Genomic DNA, 21,514 nt, shown 5'->3' on the forward strand with positions numbered 1-21,514 from the left:
CGCATCAAAAACTCATCTTTCTTTTCATCATTTGTGCAAGTTACTTCTACATATCTATCGAAGATCTATTTAATCTAAATTGTTGCAGAACATTTTTGATGCATTTCTAGTTTACTCTCTTTTTAACAGCCGCGAAACAATAGCGGCTATTATTGGGGACATCGTAGTTTTTTCCTATCCAAGAATTGGATTGTATTCGTGCTGTCTTTTTAAAAAATTTTGTAAGGTGGTATTACATCATTTTTCATAACTTTGAGCTTTGAAAACAGGACAAGCAGGTAACACTCAGCAAGCATCAAGTTTTTTACAGGCCTTTTCCCGTGTTAAGTGGTATTTCAAATGCTTGGAGTGATGAAGCTACTGGAAGGGCCGTATTTCAATGTTAAAAGGTCAATTTTATGAGTTTTTGAGCCTTAAATTTTAAAATTTTTCCAATTTTTTCATATTTTTTCGACTTTTTGTAGAACACATTTTTCACGAGACATATTTTGCAAAGCCTATTTTTATGATCATTTCAAGAGCCCTTTTTTTGGTACTCCAAACATAAACACGCAAATTTATGCATTTTTACAACTTTTTCGATTTTTTAAGTTTTGTAATTTTTAGAGCTTTTTCAGCCCTAGGTTTTAGGTAACCTCCTCTCGGATTTAATAAATGGTTACTGCATAGTATCTAGTGGTAAACATTTTAATATCACGAATTTTTTTGCAATTTTTTTGTGAACACTTGCAAGTTTTTTTTCGAATTTTTAAACAATTTTTGTCACTATTAATGTTGCTCAGCCCTAGGAGCAAGGAAACCTCATCTAGTATTTAAAAGTAGGTGACTAAAATTTGTATTGGCAATGGAGTTGTTTTCAAAATTTTATTATCGCAAATTATACCAATTTTTTGTAAAACTTTCAATCTCAAGTTTTTTGAAAATTTTTGTCATTATTTTAGGTTTTTCCAGCCTTAAGAGCCAAGAAGTCTCCTTGAGAGTTTGATAATAGGTCCCTGTATAAATTCTGGTGGCAATAATTACTTCAGTATTTTGATATCACTTATTTTAGCAATTATTTTGTATAAAACTTTCAATTTTTTTATTTTTTTTTCTCAAAGTCTGCCTCTTTGAGTTTTTCGGGGCACCATGGGCCCCGAAACTTCTCTAGGGTTTAATAATAAGTTGGTGCATAGTTGAAAAAGGTAATATATTGGTTATCACTGTTTTAACAACACGATTCTCAGCTTTTTTGTTAAATTTTAAACATTTTTCAAATTTTCTGAAATTTATTTTGTTACAAATTTATCAACCTTTACAGGCAAGTAAAACTATTAAAGGGTTGAAATAAGGATAATGTATAGCCTTTGATAACAATAAAATTGTTCTAAAATTATTAGAATCACGAAATTTTTTACGAGTTCGTTAAAATTCGCAATTGTTTTCAAGTTCCTTTAAAAATTTTTGTCGTTTTCAGAGCTTAACTATCTGTATTGGCCCACAAATTTTTTTGAATTCATGAAGATAGATTACATTATAGAATTCCAGAGACAAAATTGGTTAAAATATATTTGTGCTATATTTAGAAACATTCTTTAAAGTTTCGTTTTTTGAAGCATTTGTAATTTTTCTCGAGTTCCTCCAATTTAGTTGCAAACAAACTCCCTACAAGACTTGTGCTTGAGTTCATCATTATATTGAATTAAATAACGTTTGACCTTCGGGGTAAAAATTTCGAAATTTTCAGCAATGATTTTTTTTGTTTAGTCTGTTTGACTATTTTATTGATTGTTCTTGAGACTGTTTTTTGGCTGGGATTGTTCAATTGACCTGCTCGTTAGGTACATTCTCCTTTCTTTATTCAATTGTTTGGATTGAATTTCAGGACTTGTTCTCTTATGTTTTTTAATTCGTCGTCTGCATCGATGATTCTTGCTACCATTGAGTTTTCAGTTTCGGTAATTTCTACTGCTTTGCAGTTAATACTTGTGTGCATGACATCATTTGTTCTCTTTTTGGTCATTTTCGTGAAATACTTCACTCAAAAAAGACTTCTGAAATCACTTAAATATTTTCAAATTTTATAAACATTTACTAGTTAAAGATAATAGTTTGCATCTAAGTTGTGCCAAACGTATATAAAGTGCCAGAGCCGCTTTAAAGGCTACCAGTTCGTAGGAAGATGAGCTAATAGTATTTCTCAAAATTAAACGCATGTAAACTAATACACCGGTTGAGGAGGCAATTGAAAAATTGGGCTTAAAAATTGGACTCCAGTAACAAGGTTTCTGAGATTCCGAGGTCAACTGTGAAGAGTCTTTGAGACTAACCGTAAAAAAAGATCACTTTAAGTGTAAAAAATGTGGTACACTCAATTGAACAGTTTAGCCATTTGTGCTTGGTTGGTGCTAATTTCGGCAAATTTGTGGGATAAATCGTTCTTGTTGAAACCAATGAGGTAAGGGAGAACAAAACTCCTGACATGAAGGAAATTTGCACTGATTGTAACCAACGCGTTATTTTCCGAGGGAAAAGAGTTGAGCGCAAATCATGGAAAAAAAAGCTGATTTCGTGCAAAATGCCGAGATCTTTCTGACACGGAGTATATAAAATGGCAGGAAATTTGATGGATCTGTTTCTATTGTGCAGAAAAAAGTACATCTGGGGACGTGAACTAAAATTATTCGAGAGGAGGAATGTGGATGAAATAACGTGCACTTTTAAGTGGAACCCTCAAAAGTATGCTAATTCTGTTCACAAAATCTTCCAGTTTCCTGTTGGGACATCCAACGGTAATGGAAACCGGGCGATTCCAGATCTGAACATAAACGACAACGATGAAAGAAGAATTAGCTGTCATTGGTATGAAAAATCTACTGATACCTGCAACATCTTAAATTTCCGTAGCTGTGCACCATTATAACTTTTGAAAATTTATTGGCAATCTTTTGATGTAGTTCTTAAGAAAAATCAGGATATCTGGACTGAAAATCCGTATCCAACTGACTAGATTCCACCCTTAAATCAACTTTTCATAAAAATATGAAAATGCATGTGATATAAAAAATTTTATGCAATAGATACAACTCCATCTATGTTTGCCAAATAACCCGACAAGTTACCAGTAGAATTTCAGAACATCAAAAAAAAGACTCCCCTGAAGACAACACTGTTGATTGTTCTGGTACAGCGCATAATTTTGAATGGTTCACTCTCGATGCATGTCACGAGGTTGATAAATTAATGACAATAGGAGCAATCTACATTAAAAAGTCGAAACCGCATACAAGTACCGAGGACGAGAATTGAAATTGAAGTAATAGTTCAAATGCAAAAGGTTTGACTTTTGAAATACAAAAAAAAATCTGGCACATGCTTTTTCAGAATTTTATCAACCCAAGAAGCAAAAGTTAACACCAGATAGGAATGAAAGAAAGTACTTCTTTTCCGGATTAGAAAAAAATGTACCCGAGATTTTCAAAAACTCCGGAATAAAAATTACAAATTTTTTGCTGAATTAAATGTCATTAAAGTTCTGTAAATGTGATTTTAACAGTAAAAAATTTCAAAAATTGGATGTTGTCTCACCTCATTTCGTTGTTTTTGATAGATAGAATCAATGACAAATTATATATTTTAAAATAATTTTATGCATTGTGAAAACAGTTTTAAGTAAATCTGACGATGAAAGCAATGTTCGAAAATGTTCGTTTTTAAATTCAATTTTATTTTTATTTTGCAATTCCTTCTCTGCGGCCCTGTTTGTGAGTATTAGAGTCTTGAGATTTGGATTTGCAATGTCAACAGATTGCACATCAAAGTCCAGGAACATGAAATTACATCTTAGTAACTCCTGATAATGTAATTCCAGAAGATCTTAGTTAGTTGAAAATTGTTGATTTCGCTTGGTAATGTAAATGTCAGTTCATAAACCAGTTTTAACAGACAGCAGGATCTTATCCGAAAGCTATTGTTAACTTTTTTTCTTTGACGTTTTTGTAACTCTGTAATATCCTGTTGCCTCGTTTTTGCCATATTATTTTTCTCTGAATTTACTTATTTTGGTACGTCGATATCAATATTTTCGTTAAAAACAGTAAAATAAGGACGTTAAGAAGTTTGAAATACATTGAAAGTGGTAAAATCTTGGGTTTTTCTAGTCTGGTCGTATAATTAGAGTTCAATTCAATCAAAATTTAATTGGAGTTTTCTACCGAAATTTTTCAAGATCCTACTTTTCAGTTTTTTTGCAGACCAGACCTGGGAGGCGCTGCTTATTAGCGGTACGACATAGCCGGCATATGCATTTAGATTTTTTTTCCTCATCAGACTTGGCAGAGAAGTTTCGTTTTAGGAAATAGTACGCTTTCCAGTCTCCTGCGCACCGGTTTTCACAATTAGCTTTTCAGGTGGTTTTGTTTGATATTGTCAAACCTAAATTTTTCTGTTCATCTTCTGACTCTAGTTGTTTGCCAATCAACCTAAGATTAGAGTTGTTTTCATTTTTGATGTGCAATAGTTATCTTTCTAAATACAGTTAAATCAATCTTGTTCTCTTTTGCACGATTTTTCTTTATTTTGTCATCATCTAAGAAAAATATCAGTCCGCATATAATCCAATAGTCTAGTGTTCTTCTAAAGGAAAAATGGTTAAAGTCTCCATTTTATTTCCTCAGTTCATACATTTCGATAGAGGGCAACAAGCGTCTATCGCGGCTATTTTCCCATAATCTAGAATTCACTAGGGGAGACTAAATATCTAGCAAACAAGTTTAATGCTTTTTTGTTAATAAAACAGAAACCGTATCATTTTCACTAGCTCTAACAAATAGTCTTAAAGTGAATGATCCGTATACAACTACCTCGGAAACTCTTCAGGTGTTTACAATGAGCAATTTGCAATTACTTTTTCCAAAATATTCGAACAGCACGGCTCACAGTGATCTAATGCCAGCAAGTTTATATGAAATTGTTTTGACTAAATCGCCGTACTACTTCAATGTGCTGATTAATTTAAATCCCCAGGCGGCATAATTTCCAAATCAATTCAAACAAGGCTCTTCAGGCCACTCATAATGAAATCTAACGTTGATGCTGAATTGTTGTCGAGTTATCACCCCGTGACAAATCCAAGACTCCTGTCAAAAGTTGATCAAGGCATTGTTTTTGAGCAAACCAATTTGTATCTGGAATCTAATAGTCTCACAAGCAAGTATCAGAGTGCTTTTCGTCGCTTGCATTCAACGAAAACGGCTTCGTTGAAAGTCTTTATGACCTCCTTTGTAATCTGGACGAGTAGCGTGCCGTGTTTTATAAATGCATTAGACTTTCTTGGAGCGTTTGATATTATTGATCAACAGTTTTTATTTGAGATAATTGCGAAAAAGATTGGTTTCCAATGTGTGGTATTACCGTTTGTTAACAATCACCTTTCGAATAGTTCGCAACAAGTTTCCATAAATGAACGTCTTTTTGGTGATGTTAAAGTTAAGACGGGTGTGTCAAAAGGTTCGGTTTTCGGTTGATTACGTTTTTTGTTACTTTCTGTCTTCAGAAGATAAGCTAAAAGAACTGGAATTAAAATTTATTTTCTAGGCAGATGATACTGTTCCTTATTTTGTATTCGGTTCAAACCTCAGTCAACGCATGTTTGTTAATAATTTGACCTAGATTCAACGTTGGCTCAGCAATGGAAAATTTAAGTTGAATGCGGATGAGAGTGAGTATATCATCATTCGGAAATGTAAAACTGTTAATCGTTGTCTTGTACGTCTGCCAGAAGATGGTGACTACACTCAACTGGTAAAAGTCTAGGTTGTCATTGGTTGTCAACTTACTTTGCAACGACAAGTCAGATTTGTTCGTTCTACTTCATTTTATTATTTCCGTAAAATGTGGTCAATTCGCGATCAAGTTAAAACTTGAGTCCTAATTAAGTTAAACAAAGTTTGTGTTATCACGTGTTGACTACTGTAATTCTCTTTTTCTTGGTTTGTCATACTTTTTGTTAGCAAAATTTCAGCGAATAACAAACTCTGCCGAGGTTTTTTTATTGTCACCTTCAACACCAACCTCGTCGTCACTAAAGCAGCTACACTGGTTGCCAACTAGGCAACACATTGTTTTCAAAATTTTTGCATGCGCATTGCTTTGTATATCAGCCTGGCAAACTCCCACTATAAATATCGGAACTAATGAAACGAAACACGATTGTTACAAGGTCTCAATATATTTACAATTTGCTTATTCCCGAATTTCGCTCTACATTTGCGAGACGTTTGTTCTCGCATTTAGTCCGTTTTGAGTGCAATAAATTCTTTTTTGAGTTGAAATTTATACCATCTGAAATTGTATTCAGGCAAAAATGCAAAATTTATCGGTTTTAACTTTCCTGCAGTGTTGTAATTTTAAATGGTTCTTAAACCATTAATATTATTTAAAAAATTAGGATTGTGAAAATTCCACCCTAATGAAATTAATTATAGGTTTTTCATATGGCCCCAAAACTTGGAAATTTTTGTCACGTCTCTTGATCTCAAATTGAACCCCAAGCAAGTTTTTTCTCATGTCTCTTAACCTAAAATTGAACCCCAAGTAAGTTTTTCTCATGTCTCTTAATCTCAAATTGATCCCCAAGTACAATTCTTTACCGTGTACACCATAAGGGCCGTGCACACCATTCGGCAACGATGGATGTAGGTTCGAAAATAGAAGATAATGAGGAGCACTTTGCCGGATGCTGCACTTCAAGCTGTTCCCTTCCAGACAGTGTAAAGACGTCTCAGTCAAGTGTAAAGCACCTATATATATATACATATATATATATATATATATATATATATATATCTTTATATATATATATATATATATATATATATATATATATAAATTGCACACATAGGGAACTGGTATGGAAGGATTAAAATAAAAATGGAACGTCAAGGAATAAGCAAAGGAATAAAGTTAAGCAGCCAAACACTCAGTGCAGCCTTCCCTCCTGCACAACGGCGCAAATTGAAGTCTCACTGAGAACATGAGGCCTGAGGATGCAACATCCCCTCAAGCAGAGAACACAGCTCCTCAGAATTGCAAAGCTGATTTTCATTCGAATGTAGCTCATAGTGACGGCGTACGGCTGTCCGCGTTTTTTGCTGATCTTGGTTGCGAGTTGTTTCATAAAGCGCGATGTTCATGGCCCAGCACCGCCCGAGCAAGCAAAGATCAGTGCATTGAAGCTGCTACTGTGTTCGGTTTTGTGGATTCGCTCTTCGTACTTATTTCGCTTGATGCTCTCATGATCTTTGTGTGCATCTTTTATGACCTTAGGGAAGCTCTTCGCATGAAGGTTGAAAATCTTCACATCGAAGTAAATGCTATTAAAGTGCGATCCCCACAGACCGTTTGCCTTGATGTCCAGTCGAGCGTCATCATCAGCAATTGTGGAATTACTAGAAAAAATTTCCTCATCGAGCGACTGAAGTTTTGTCTCTATCTTGACATCATGGCAAACGTCATCCATCTGGTTTGCAAAGACATCTCTAATTTCGTTGTGTCGTAGGTGCGTATACCCTCCTTTGGCGCAATGTAAAACATGAGTGAGGCTAATTTCTTTCCCGCATGGGCATATGGCTGGCTTGTTTTTCGCTTCCCAGGTGTAGTGAAGGGCTTTTCTATCACGAAACTTAGTGTCCGTGACTCCAAAACCATGTTTTCTTAACGGAAGCGCGTTCAACCAGCTAGATTCTTTTTTTGCCTAGGCCAGCTGGATGTTGCACTTCATTTCTGGCAGATTGTTCTCAATTCCGGATTTTTTTGAGATGAGTTCACGTTGCATGTCTGCTTTCTGTCTGAGACTGATCTTGGTTTGATCTAATTCACATTGTTGAATATCGGATGAATCATTATTGAATGACCCCAATGGACTTGAGAGTTCAATTTATTGTTCAAAATTTTCGTGAAGATCTTGTGGAAGGGCGATGCTAAGCCCAACCATTCTGAGAGGGACAGAAAAAGTTCTTTTTCCTCTTGGATTTTTACTTTGCCGACGATGTTCGCTATGTCTCGGCCAAGCTGCTCCTCCACCTTGTCCAAAATCCCGTCCATGGAAGATGTAGTACGCAACAAGAAGCTCAATTTCTGTTGAACCTCCTTCGTCAAACATGCATAGGTATTCTGGGGAGAGGTGAGAGCAAATTAAACAAGTCTGTCCAAACTTTTCTCGTACTTAATTTCTGCATCTTTCAGGAAGTTCTTACTTGTTTCAGCGCTTCCGATAACTGATTCCATGACTTGAGCGTTTCCACATTTGTGCCTGCAAACACAGTTGACGCTTGGCGCTCGCCTCCTAGAAATTATCAACTGACACTTCCGATTGACCGGATATTCGTAGTTGTGACCAATCTTAGTCAGTTTGTCGAAGAAAGTCCTGATATCTGTCAATTTATCGACGACGCTGCCATAATCAGCATACCATTTTTGTATCAAGGAGTCATTGTGCATTCTTGTTATTAGGGGTAGGATTGCGATTCTATACATTGCCATCGCAAGAGATCGCCTTGTGTCGTACCTTCCTGAGACAGAAGGGTCGACTTACCGATGTAGAGATAAGACGGGTGGCTAGTATAATTCTGTAAGGTAACATGCAAAGATGGGTATAGGGTTTTCAGGATCTCTAACGCTGTTTGTCTATTGAGCTTGTTAAATGCGTTTAGAATTGGTAGAATCAGGTAGAATTACTTCGTTTTCGGGATCATCAAAACTGTGGCGAAGCAAATGTTTGGCATGTTCTATGCCGCATTTCTGGCCCAGTTACAGCTGCATGTTTTTAGCGAGGGATGTTAGATCTTGTCTGAGGCACTCAACGATTATGCGTCCGGTGATCCGACGCATTATTTCACCAATACCAATAGGCCTCACAATTGGACATTTATCCAGAGCCACTAGTCGACAACATTGTATGCAATCAAATTATTCGGTAATATAATGGACGTGGCCAGCCTCTCAGCGAACTAGCCAACAAGCTTGCACAGGGTCATGGAGGTTTGCCCGAAAGCAGAAAGTATTCTACGCCAGTCATCGTCATCCAGACCTGAAGGCTCAGCACTGCCATGAGTCTGCATTGCATGCTTTCGGACGATCCTGGCACTGATTTTCTTGAAAAAAGTGGGGGGTAGGGAAGCGTGCGTAGATGTTCGCTTTCAATGCCGTTGGGCTCCAGCGGTTGCCCTTCAGGATATTTGTCGCGTAAAATCACATGGACCGGTCTATCACCGGTCCAAGCACGTCGCCTTTATGCTCATCCGAACGCGAATAGCATTACTGATCTCACAACAAGACCTGAAATCGTCGAACCTCTTGAGGTCAGAGTGCTGCTTTTTGTTCCTTGAATTCATTCTAATTTGGATTCCCTTCGCTTCACAGAACAGTTCTGAGAAGTTGAAGCTGTGCCATGCACGCAGTCTACGCTTGATGTTTTTATTGTTCGATCCATCGTTCGTGTTCTTTGTTCGATTGAGGGTTAAGTTCGGAAGTATCATACAGGGGGTCAGAGATGTATCGGATCTATCCGTGTTTACAGCAATCGGGGAGAGGGAACTGTGAAGGGCTTCGGCGAACTGTTCCCCTGTCTTAATCCTACTGAGCGTGAAGAACGACGGCTTCCGTGTGACGACCGCGCGGTATATTTTGCGCTCTGTTACCGCGTGATGAGGCTGGAAGTTGTCCCAAAATTTATCCGATTGTGCGGCGACGGAACTTTCGGGGGCGGGCGTGCGATGTTGCAGGATCTATGAGTGCAGTGTCGGGAACGGTCAAAGAATTGAGTGGTGCCGGCGTTGCGATTGCTGTTTCGGTGGCTGCGGTGAACTCAGAGCAGCTTTTGTAGCTGAAGTTTTCGGTCCAAAATTTCGCTGCGGCTAGACCAATTTTACGTGAAAATATTTATAACTCGTGTGACACCAGACGCCTCCCCTACATAAGGGACTCTTGCAGAGTGGACAATGGGTTTGATCAGCCATCAGGCTACGGGCTTGGAGTGTGGAAGGCTGCACTGAGGGGGACTAGATTAAGTTAATTACAGGAGTAAAATAACAGCAACGATGTTTAAAGTATTGATTGTTTATAAGAATATTAGTGAAAACACGGTTTACATAAAAGGAGAAGTGCACAGGTTATGTTCAAGAACATTTCTAAATGAGGGTGAAACAATAAACAACTTGAAGGCACAAGAATCAATATAATTATCCAAAGCGTAGTTAAGGGCACTGATTTTCGTATTTATAAGGCAATTACAGCTGGTGGGTATAACTTTGGGCACAATCAAATTATTTGGGCTAAATTTAACAAAAATGAGCTGAATGAGGAGTTTCCAATGCCCTATGAAATTTTCAATACTACTACGGTGATCATTGAAGCCAGCAATTACTACAACAGTGTTCAGCTTCTGATTTGTGTATTGATTGATAACATCACAGAGATCTAGCAGTTTAGCACCTCGATAGGAAACAAAGAAAACAGCCACAACCGATAGTGAAAAGTGCAATCTCTTCAACGACTTCTTCTCCGACGTTTTCACCAAAGGTGGTAAAGTCAATTAACCCTCAGTCTACCCAAAACAGAGACTCAACTACCTCAGAATTTCGGAAGAAGAAATTGCAAGACAACTGTTGGGCGTCCAGGCAAACAAAGCGTGCGGCCCAGACAACATCGGAAATATAATCTTAAAAAACGCCCCAGCTTTGGCAAAATCTCTCAAACTCATCTTCCAAACCTGCCTTAATAAAAGAAAATTCCCAGAGAGCTGGAAAACAAGTGAGATCCCCCCGATCTACAAGGAAAACGACAAAGCAGACATCACACATTATCGACCAATAAGTCTACTGAAGAACGTCTCAAAAGTCTTCGAGAAAGTCATCTTCGAACGGTTTTACCCACCAATAGAAAGAACTCTCTCTGACTCCCAACACGGTTTCAGAAAGAAACGATCAGCAGTCCTTCAACTCATCCTCTTCACAGACGAACTATACCAGCAACTTGAATCGAAAAAATGCAATGACATTCGAACTCTGTATGTTGACTTCAGAAAAGCCTTTGACAAAGTAGCGCACAAAAGACTCATCCAGAAGCTCGAGAACATTAGCCTCGGAGGAAAGCTACTCCAACTACTTGAAAGCTATCTCACAAACCGAACGCAACGAGTCAAAATTGGAACAAGCAAATCAAAGACCAGAAATGTAACCAGCGGAGTACCTCAGGGATCAATTTTGGGGCCTCTGATGTTCATCATCTACATTGACGATCTCCCCGAAGAAATCTCAGACATCCCGGCCTTCGGATACGCGGACGATTTCAAAGCAATTACCCACGGTGAACACGAATGCGAGACCACTCTCGGGGAAATACAGAAATGTAGCAAAGCAAACCATATGGACATAAATGTTAGCAAAAGTAAAACTCTCCTCATCAGAGGGGATCTAGCCGAGCGTGACGAGGCAGGTCTGGAAACCGTTGCCACCCAAAAAGATCTTGGAGTCGTAATGTCTCGAAATCTCTCTTGGAGCGCAAACTGCCAACTTAGAACAAACAAAGCGTGGAAAGCCTTCTACACATTCAAACGAAATGTTTCGAGCAGAACCTCAATGGAAACGAAACTGAACGCTTACATAGGATACGTAGTGCCCGTACTCACTTACGCATCCCAAGTCTGCTACCCTTCGACGACTAACATGAAATCAAGCAGATGAAATCGAGAAGATCAAGCAAAAGGCAACAAAGTGGATATGCGGTGGAAACGACGAATACCATCAAAGACTCGAAACACTGAAAATACTCCCACTCTCCATGTACATGGAAATGCACGATGTCCTCTATCTCCTCTCAATCCTAGAAGGCAATTACTACGTCCCCGAAGACAAACTGCCAAAGCGAAAAGAAAACGAAACAAGACAAAAGCAGGAATTTGAACTCCCCAAACACCGACTACATAAATCAGACGAAAACTTCTTAGAGCCGCAAAGCTATACAACATCATCAGTAGGACAACGGAGAAGCCAATGACGAAGAAACTTCTGACAGAGATGTACCAAAACTATTTCCACAGAAGCTACAACGAACTCGACAGCTGCACTTGGAGACTTCTATGCAACTGTGGAATCTGCAATCCAATGAAAAAACTCGTGCCAAACGAAAACTGAAGGGTTCCACACCCGAGGGCTCCGACCCTAAAGACTCTCCTACTACTACTACTACAACCTTGTACTTGACCCTCGTCTATATATTTGGTACGAGAAGTACCCAAGAGCAAGTCCGAGCAGCTGGAGGGAAGAGGGTTGGCATCAAAACGCCCCGTTCACGGAGGCTTCTAACATTCAAAAGACAAGAAATTGTTCTAAAATTGAAATCAGTTAGAATGATACGACCTGATCTGATGAGTCGGGGTGGGAGATTGTTTCACTCGCCTACGGCTGGGGTGGCGAGGCTTGAAACGGTGTAGGTTTGATTCAGCCCAGCGCCCATGCGTATTTGAAAACACAGCGGAGGTAAATTTGTTCGGGGGCTATTTAATAAGTTTATCACAACAATTAGGCTAAGTGTAATATTATCCCCAAGTGTAATAGTTGTTGATCAAGTCTATTTCAGATACAGGCTATCGTGGCATTTGGCAGCCATCACGGGGCCTGTGAAGAAGAGGCGTTTTTTATCGGCTACAAATTTTATCGTATAATTTATCGAGGGCAATAATGTCTGCTATCAGGAGACTGAAAAAAGAACTTGAGGATGTGAGACAGCCCGAGGGCGTTACATCTTCGTTCTTTTATAATCTAAAGGTCGATGAAGCGAACGTACTGCATTGGGAAGGAATTATCGTATCGGACAAAGAACCGTACGCAAGCAAAAATGGCAAGAAAGTAAGACACTCATCTTATTGTTCCAACATTTTAGTGTTTTGCTGCACAAATCTCCTGCTTTTGCTAAACAATTCTTTTTGCATGCAACTGACGAAAAGAAGTAAAAGTCCCAACTGGGCTTGCAAAAGTCCCAACTTTTTCAAAGATCAAATTTCTGAGAAGCGAATATATTCAAGTGCAATGCATGGCGTGAGGATCTCATAATATCTCTTATTACTGCGATGAGCCAGTAACTTCTTTTTAATTGCTCTTGAGCGCAGTTCATAGCAATTATAGTAAACGTGTGTGTCTTTTTTTATGCAAATTTTTCGCTTGACAGTTTTGCGCTTTTCTTCTAGAACATTCTTTGACTTCTCAAGTGACTTTTTCACGCTTTCGTTCTTCATTTTTGAGTGATCTCTATTGCTCTGAAGTAAAGCTAATATAAATTCGGTTGCAGAATAAGTGAGCAATGTGCTCTGTAGCGCAGTGGTCAGTAGTCGTGGCTGTGGATCGGGAGGGCAGTGGTTCGAATCCCGGCGGAGGAAAAATTTTTTTGCACCCATTATTTGATCTAGGCTACAGCCCCTGAATTAAATTGCCTCGCCTGTCGTTCAAGAGCAATTCTTCCGACATTTGTCGGTTTATGTTCTCATCAATTGTTTTGTTTATGAATTTTGTTGCAATTATATTACTCCTGCCGTCTTTTTTAATACGATTTCTCGCTTGATTTATTTTCGTCTGACGCTTTTGATTTTTTAAATAGCCGCCCTCATCTTCTCAGCCGGCTATTACAGCTGTTTGTAAGATCTGTTCACACATTTTCATAATTTTTGTGGTCACATTGGAGAAGCGATTTGGTCACGCCGAAACAGGAAGTGGAGCGAAAATGCGAGTGGTTTCGCGGCGTGCATTTTTAAACTCAAATTTCGGAAGTAGAGTGGAAAACGATGTTTGAACAAAAATGTTGTTTCTCGATCGTGATTTTTTTTGTTCACATGAGGCAATTTGACTTTAATTCTTGCTTGTTTTTTTATTTTTTTGATGAGATTTTTTATGTGGTTTTCCCAATCCATTTATTTTCCATTCCATTCTAGGTCTAGTCTTTTGTCAATGAAAATTCGGGTCTTTCACATTATCGCATACCCAGCTTAGTGGTCTGATAACCTAAGCACCCCCCAATCATGGTAAATATACCATAATGGGGAGGGGGTATAATTTCATTGGGGGGCTGCAATGGGAAAGACTTAAAAATTCTTTGAATTGTGTCAGGACTTGTCCCGCTATGTTTTTAAGATGTTTTCACACATTTTTCTTATGACCTTTAGCTTTCGAAATGCGACACACAGGTAAAGCTCGGCGTGCGTTAAGTTACGATAGATGCCCTCAGCTACAAAGTGCTTAATGTTCTGAAGCTGCTGGTTATTTCTAAATTGAAGTTGAAAAGGTCATTTTTTGAAGTGTTGACCAAAAAATTGTGCTGTCTTGTTTTTCTCCATTTTTTGTTTTGTTTTTAGAACGGTTCTTCAGTTGACATTAGTTGGGTGAGCTTGTAGTCTCGTGAAAGCTAGAAAAGTTCTTCATACCTGTTTTCTGTGGCATAGGTTATTGTAATGAAAGTGAAATACCAAAAGGTGTAGTGATTTTTGCAAAATTTTAAGTTTTCTAAATTTTTTGACGTTTCAATCTTTAAGGGCCAGTGAATCTTTAAGTGCTTAAGGATGGGTTACTGGATATTTGTAAGTTTTGAAGATATTAATATACGGAATTTTAGCGAGTTTTTATTTAAGTTTGCAATTTTCCTCAAATGTTTTGAAATTTTTTCGTGAAAGTTTTTCGAGTTTTTCGATCACTATGAGCCAATGAGCTTGAAGATGTGCTAGTTGATATTTTGAAACCAAATGGTGTTTAGGATATTAATATCAATAATTGTAGTCTTTTTAATTAAAACTTACCCGTTTTCAGTTTTCGTAACATTCTTTGCGATTATTTTGAGTTTTTGAATATTTAGGGGCAATGATTTCATTATAGGACTATCGGATGGGCTACTGGTCAATTTCAAGCTACGGTAAATTAGTCTTAAAAATTTTATTATCAATAGCCGCGAAGCGATAGCGGCAATTATTGGTGACATCGTGTTTTTTTTTTAATTCGTCTCCATCGCTGATTCTTACGACCTGACCTTGTGGAATTTACTTTTTCAATGACTTCAGTGACTTCTACTGATTTGCAGTTAAAATTTGTGTACGTCACGTCATTTCTGCTTTTAGGTCAATTGCGTGACTTGCCTCACTAAGAAATGACTTCTGAACTCATTTATAGAACTTTAAATTTTATGAACATTTACTAGTCAATAGTTGCATCTAAGTAGTGCCAAACTTTTATGCCCTAATTCTTGATTATTAGTCTGAATTTTGAAAAAGCTCTTTTGGGCTTTTCTTTATAGACCGTATGTGTCATAAAATTGACAGTCCGAATATAACCCAAAAAGTTTAGTGGTCTATTAAAGTTTGGTGGTCTATCTGTCTATCTTATTTCTTTAGTTGTTTCAATTGATGGAAGGCCACAAACGGCTATTTTCCGGCAATCTGCCGGCTATGTTCAGAAAGTTTTATCGACTTAGACAATATGCAGCAATTTTACTTGTAAGTTTTTACAATATTTTTTTGGTCATTTTTAAATTTCCTGAACTCAAGCAGTCAATTATATTTTTGATTTTGGTAGTGCCTTTCGTAAATAATAGCTTCGCAAGTTTGGTTTTGAAGATATTGATATCAAGAATCCGTAGCAATTCTTTAGTATTTCCTGCAAGTGTCAGTTTCTTTGTTTTTGCCTGCTTCTCCCTGTATATGCTTGTCTATACATCAAGCAAGTAAGTTTTGTCTTTGATTCCAAGTTTTGACATTTTCTTTTGAAAAACGTGTTATTCAGCCCGCTTATTCTGGAAATGAATACATTTTGAAAGCCGTTATTTTTCCTTCATTTGTAAAACTATGTTTGTCTTTTTGGTTTGTAATGATCATTTATTCTGCTGGGCAGACAGTGGAGTGTTTATTTTTAATTGCACTTGAACGAAATTTATAGCAATTATTTTAAACGTGTGTGTCTTTTTTATGCAAAATTTTCGCTTGACAATTTTGAGTTTTCGAGTGACTCTTACGCCCCTGACTTCTTGCGTTTCGCGTGATCTAAAATTCTCTCTCAATCACAATTTCAAGCAGCTGAACTCAATTGGCGGCAATTTAATACTAAAATTCAAATGAAAAATGCGTCGAAACTGTCATTTTTACTTTAAATCTTAATAGTGGTATATGTTAACTTCCAATGTGGTTTTTGAAGCCCACTATTGAACTTCTTAGACCAATTTAGGCTCCCCCTCCCCCCCCCCCCCCCCCCGGGACTGAAGCAAGCTGCAATTGATTAGAGCTCCCACTAGTCGTTCGAGGGAAATTCTTCCAACATTTAGTCGGTTATGTTATGTTTTCATTCAATTTTTTGGATTGTATTTCAGGAAGTGTCCTGTTTTGTTTTTTACTTTGTCGATTAGTTTGGATGGCTCTACCGTAAGTCTAAGCTTGTTCAAAATTCTGAGTGACATCTTTTTGACTTAGGCTAATTTTGTTCTTCGCTCATTCTGCTCAAAGTGCGTTTGAACAGCAGTTGCTGAGCAAAACAATCTGAAATGAAATAGAACGGGACAAGCAATTAAAGTCCCACTCTTAGATGCCCGCTACTTGAACTTTAGATCCCGGTTATCAGTGTTTGTTGGTATCCTTCGAAGCTTTCTTGTAATTGACCTTTTTATTGATTAACCGTAAGGGTTTGTTAGCTAATTTAATCAGAAGTGATATTTTGCCCTCAAATCAGCCCATTCTAACTTTTTTGACACAAAAGAACCCTCTAAATCTTTCTACACATCTCTTTTTTTGCTCAAAAGAATTTTATCGGAAAATGTTTAAGACGAGATCTGAAAATATTCACAGAATCGCAGCTGGTTTGCTTAGTTTTTCAGCAATATTTCCGTTTTTCCCTGTATAAGGATATTAACCTCGGACTCCATTGCCGTGAGGAGATCCTATTGAAATTCAGTACAAGTAGCAAATTTCTACCAAAAATTGTTACTTTTTAATGAAGGTTTTTTTGCTTAAAGAAGGTCTCACATTTTTAAAGAAATCACTGGTCCCTTTTCTGCCATTTTCTCACATACGAAATGTAACGCTCTTTTGTTAAGCTAGGCAATATCGAGGCAGATTTTTCCTCTACACGGAAATATCTGAATGGCTCAAAGCAGTGCCTGGGATCAAACTTTTGCTGTTAAATAACTGAGCGGAGCTGTTATCGGCTTTCTTTTGCTGTTTCGTTTCACCGTCAACTTTTTTCTGATGGCGAGTTACATAATTTTTCAAACAATTTTTGGGGAGACGGTTTTTTCTAAAGTTTTGGGGGCTTTAATTCTATTGATCCATTGTTTTTTAGTTATATATGTTCAGTATTTTTTTCTACATTCTGATCACTTCGAATGACCGTTTTGGCAAATACATTTTTTGTGGGAATTTGTTGTTTTTTATGCAGCTAGCTCACTGACTACAGGGTCACTATAGACATCACATGCTTAAACAATTTAAAAAGATAAACAAGGTTGGTTATAACTTTGTTGTACGTTGACGATTCATAATTACAGTTGGATTATTCTGTCTTCATTCGTTTAAATTATTTGCTCTGGGCAACTATCGGCTCAAATAGACAGTGAAAACTTTGTTTAGATGCTAACATCTTCCATATAATCGATAAGTTTTCTCCTAGACTTCATATCCATTGATTATTAGCCGCAAAGCAATAGCTGAAGTTAATATTAGCCTTCTCATGGTTTTTTAATATTAGCCTTCTCATAGCTGAAGTTAATATTAGCCTTTCTCATAACAATCACTTCAAATCTGCTTTTTATTCATTTGTTTATGCAATTTCAACTTAATTGCATGCGTGAATTCATTTTTCATTCTTAGTGCTGTGTTTTTTTGTTCATTTGCGTGATTAAATTTTTTGTCCCGCGTGTACCTCTCTCCCAAAAATGACTTCCTTACTGTGAAATTGACCTTTCTTCAGTTCAAAGAGATAAGTTCAAGTACGTGAGTATCACTCAAATTTAAGGGAATCTGAGGGCAGCTAATAGAAGCAGCAATAAGTTAAACAGATTGTAAGGCAAAAGAAATATCCTAGCATTTAAAAAAAGTTTCTTTTCTGGTCGGTTTGTTTTATATTTGCGGTACTGCTGATACACGCAGCTATTGCGGCTTGGTAGTCTGCCAGCTCTGTTTTTTGTGATATAATTAAATGGCTTCAATTATTTTGCAGCCTTGTTTTTTCTGAACATTTACTATCGTTTTGACAAATATAACAAAAATCTTGGAGCTTGTCCCTAAATGTAATTGTCGTAGCTGCTGAGAAGACCTAAAATCATAAAGGGGAGCAATTTGGAGCGCCTCACTCCTACCATTGATCTGCCGTAAATCCTGAGATGAACGACTGCCATTTAGGGTGGTGGGGGCTTTCTTTTAATTGACCTTTTTGTTTCAATCGTAAAGGTTTGTTAGCTAATTCAACCAGAAGTGATTTTTTTTGCCGTTATATCATACAATAGCTTATCTGGGCACAAAATAAACTTTTTTACACCTATTTCTACACCTTTTTTCTGCTCAGTAGTTTTGTTGAAAAATAATTAAGAAGTGATCTGAATATATTTGCAGAATTGCAGCTCGTTTGCAAAGTTTTTCGGCCGTTTTTTTTTACTCTATAAGTATAGTAACCTCGGACTCCATTGCCGTGAGGCGCTCATTCAAATTCAGTACAAGTAGCAAATTTCTGTCATTTTCTACCAAAATTTGTTACTTTTATAATAAAGGTTCTTTTGCTCAATGAAGTTTTTACATTTTTAATGAAATAAATGGGCCTTTTCTGCTATTTTGTTTTCTTACATACGAACAATATCGCTCTTTTCTTAAGCTAGGCAATGTGGAAGCAGATTTTTTCTCTACCAAATATCTTCTGAATGGCTGAAATCAGTACCCGGGATCAAATTTTTCGCTATTTTCAAAAGCTGAGTGAAGCCATTTTTGACCTTCTCCGTTTTCATTTCACTGTCAACTATTTTCTCCTGAGTACGTATTTTTTCAAACTTATTAGAGAGTTTGTCATTTGCTTGAATCATTTTCTGGTGGCTCGTGATTTACCACGCTTCAAAGTGACTCTGCTTACTTAAATTGAATGATTTTAAGGATGCGGTAATTGAAAGTCCATCGAAGCCAATTTTTGTAATAAGTTAAAATTAATTATAGACATCTCAACATTTTTTGGAGAGACTAAAGTTTTGGGGGGGTTTAATTGTCTTGATCACTTTTTGAGTAATTTTCCTGTGTTTAGTTTTTTAAAATTTTTGATAATTTCGAATGACCCTTTCTCGCTGGCAAATTCATTTTAATTTTGTTTTGTTTTTTATGTAGCTAGATCACTGACTGTTGACTATTAAGTCACTGTAGAAGTCATTGATGATAAATTTAAAAAAATGAATACGATTGGTGATATTTTTGTCTAATATTGATAATTCAAATTAACCATTGGGTTACTCTGTCTTCAGGAGTTTACATTATTTTCTCTAGTCAATTACTGACTCCAAGAGACAGTAAAATCTTCGTTCAGATACTAAAGTCTTCTGTATAATCAATAAGTTTCCATTTTCTAGACTTCATGTCAATTGATTGATAGCCGCAAAGCCTTTTCAAGGCTTATTTCGTCGAAAGGATTTTTGTTACGACCATATAAGATCGCAATCACTTCAAATCTGCTTTTAGTTCGTGCTATTTCAACTGATTTACGTACGTGACGTCTGTTTTTTCTCTTAGTGGAGTGTGACTTACCTCGTTCTCAAAAATGACTTCCTCACTCTGAAATTGGTTTTTATTTAATTCAGAGATAAAATGTGATCGTCAAGTGATCGTCACTGCAATTGATGGGTATTTCAGTGCAGCTAATAGAAGAAGCAATAAGTTAAACAGATTCTAAATCAAAATAAACATCTCAGCATTTTTTAAAAAGTTTTTTTGGACTGTTTCCTTTTACTATCTTTTTGGTACTGCAGATCAACTGAGCTATTGCGGCTGTTTTCAGCAATCTGCCAGCTATGATTATTTTGATAAAAAATAACGTGGCTCAATTATTTTTTGACCTTTTTTTTCCCGAAAATATACTATTGTTTTGACAAATATAAGAAAAATCTTGATTGACAAAAAAAATCAAAAACTATTTATTTTGTTCAATCCTTGTATTGATACATATAGCTGCATTGCTCTATAATTCATTGTTCTACCCTCAGTGTTTACCATTTTCTGTTCGAATTTATGAGAATCAAGGTGGCTATTTTCCTGCAGTCTGCTCGTATGTTTTTTGTCCTGGAAAACAGCCGAGGCCTGGGTTTTAAGCGGCTGAGCAGCTCTCTTAGAGCTGTCTCTGAGTGTAAAAATTCATTGAAATTCTTTTGTTTAATCAAAGGATAAAAGTTTCCTCAATTTGAATCTTTAATGATTTCAATATTTAGTTCAACGAAAAAAAGTTCAATGAAATTGTCCTATAAGCTTATTTTTGAAGCAATACTAAAAATCGTCGGGATGACGGACACTAATTTCACAGGTTCATAAAGCTTTCAATTTGTTTTCGTCTTCTTATTTTTGAAATCGCTGGCTCTAAAATTACATGCGTGTTTGCTTTAAAAAAATGCATGGACCGCTATTTGAGTAAGAATTTTTTCAAGCTGACCGTTGCGGCTATTGAATTTTGCTGTCAAAAAGTTTGAGGGCCTAAATTGGTTTGGAGACTTAAAATCCTAAAGCGTCATTTTTTAAGACTGAAACATGCAGCTGATTTTGTTTTGATTTGAGACTTCCGAATGAGCATGTGCTGAATGAGCGATTGAATAATAGTGCACTCGTTCAACCCATGACCAAAATAGCCACCACTGTTGAAAATTTCTATGAAACGCACGGAATTGCATGAGGACTCTTGTTTTTATCTAATCGAGTAGTGATTAAAAAAATTGACAATTGCGTATTATTAAAGCTTTGAAATTTAAGCACGGAATTGGTTTCAGGGGTTCCGCCTAGAGATGAATTTTCCTCCTGAGTATCCTTTCAAGCCACCCAAAGTGTTGTTCAAAACGAAGCTTTACCACCCAAACATAAGCGAAGACGGTCAAGTGTGTTTGTCTATAATTACTGCAGAAAATTGGAAACCAGCTACAAAGGCTACCCAAATATTATTGGCTCTCAATTCTCTTTTTGAAGAACCAGAAACGAGTGGAGCTGTGAGGCCTGATGTTGCCGAAATACTCGCTAAAAATCGAGATAAGTTCAATGCAACTGCACAAGAATATGTGGAGAAGTATGCGGAAGCTATCTGATTACAGCCTTGATATGACCTTTTATAAAGTTAATTTCATTGTCCTCGATCATTCAATTTTGTCTAAACAAATTGTGTTTAAAAATGTAATTTTGTGCCATTTGAGTAGCTGGATTAAGTTAAATTGACATTTCCTTTTGTTTTGCTCTTTTTCATTTCCGCGTTTGAGGTAATTTGAGTTCAGGCGAAAAGTATTACATCAATAT

General features: G+C 36.9%; 3 protein-coding genes across 3 annotated transcripts in view; all 3 read left to right on the forward strand.

Moving 5' to 3' along the window:
- Window positions 1-21,514, forward strand: part of LOC142334544 (uncharacterized) — a 489,219-nt gene that overhangs the window by 223,552 nt on the left and 244,153 nt on the right. The gene's annotated exons all lie outside the window — the stretch shown is intronic.
- The window catches only part of LOC142334546 (translation initiation factor eIF2B subunit alpha-like), a 256,577-nt gene that overhangs the window by 223,551 nt on the left and 11,512 nt on the right, over window positions 1-21,514 (forward strand). The window lies entirely within an intron of this gene.
- LOC142334945 (ubiquitin-conjugating enzyme E2 L3-like) lies at window positions 12,717-21,309 on the forward strand. The gene is made up of 2 exons (XM_075383273.1): window positions 12,717-12,884; window positions 21,001-21,309. Exons 1-2 carry the CDS (start codon window positions 12,717-12,719, stop codon window positions 21,307-21,309), a joined length of 477 nt encoding a protein of 158 aa, XP_075239388.1.

This window comes from Convolutriloba macropyga, chromosome 2 (assembly GCF_964194025.1).
Source record: "Convolutriloba macropyga chromosome 2, txConMacr16.3, whole genome shotgun sequence".
Taxonomy (NCBI): Eukaryota; Metazoa; Xenacoelomorpha; order Acoela; family Convolutidae; genus Convolutriloba; species Convolutriloba macropyga.

Excerpts from the sequence above, each read along its gene's own strand:
- LOC142334945 (XM_075383273.1), top strand. The coding sequence starts at position 12,717 with ATGTCTGCTATCAGGAGACTGAAAAAAGAACTTGAGGATGTGAGACAG. Across the intron at positions 12,885-21,000 it reads CAAGCAAAAATGGCAAGAAA|GGGTTCCGCCTAGAGATGAA; the intron begins GTAAGACACTCA and ends AATTGGTTTCAG.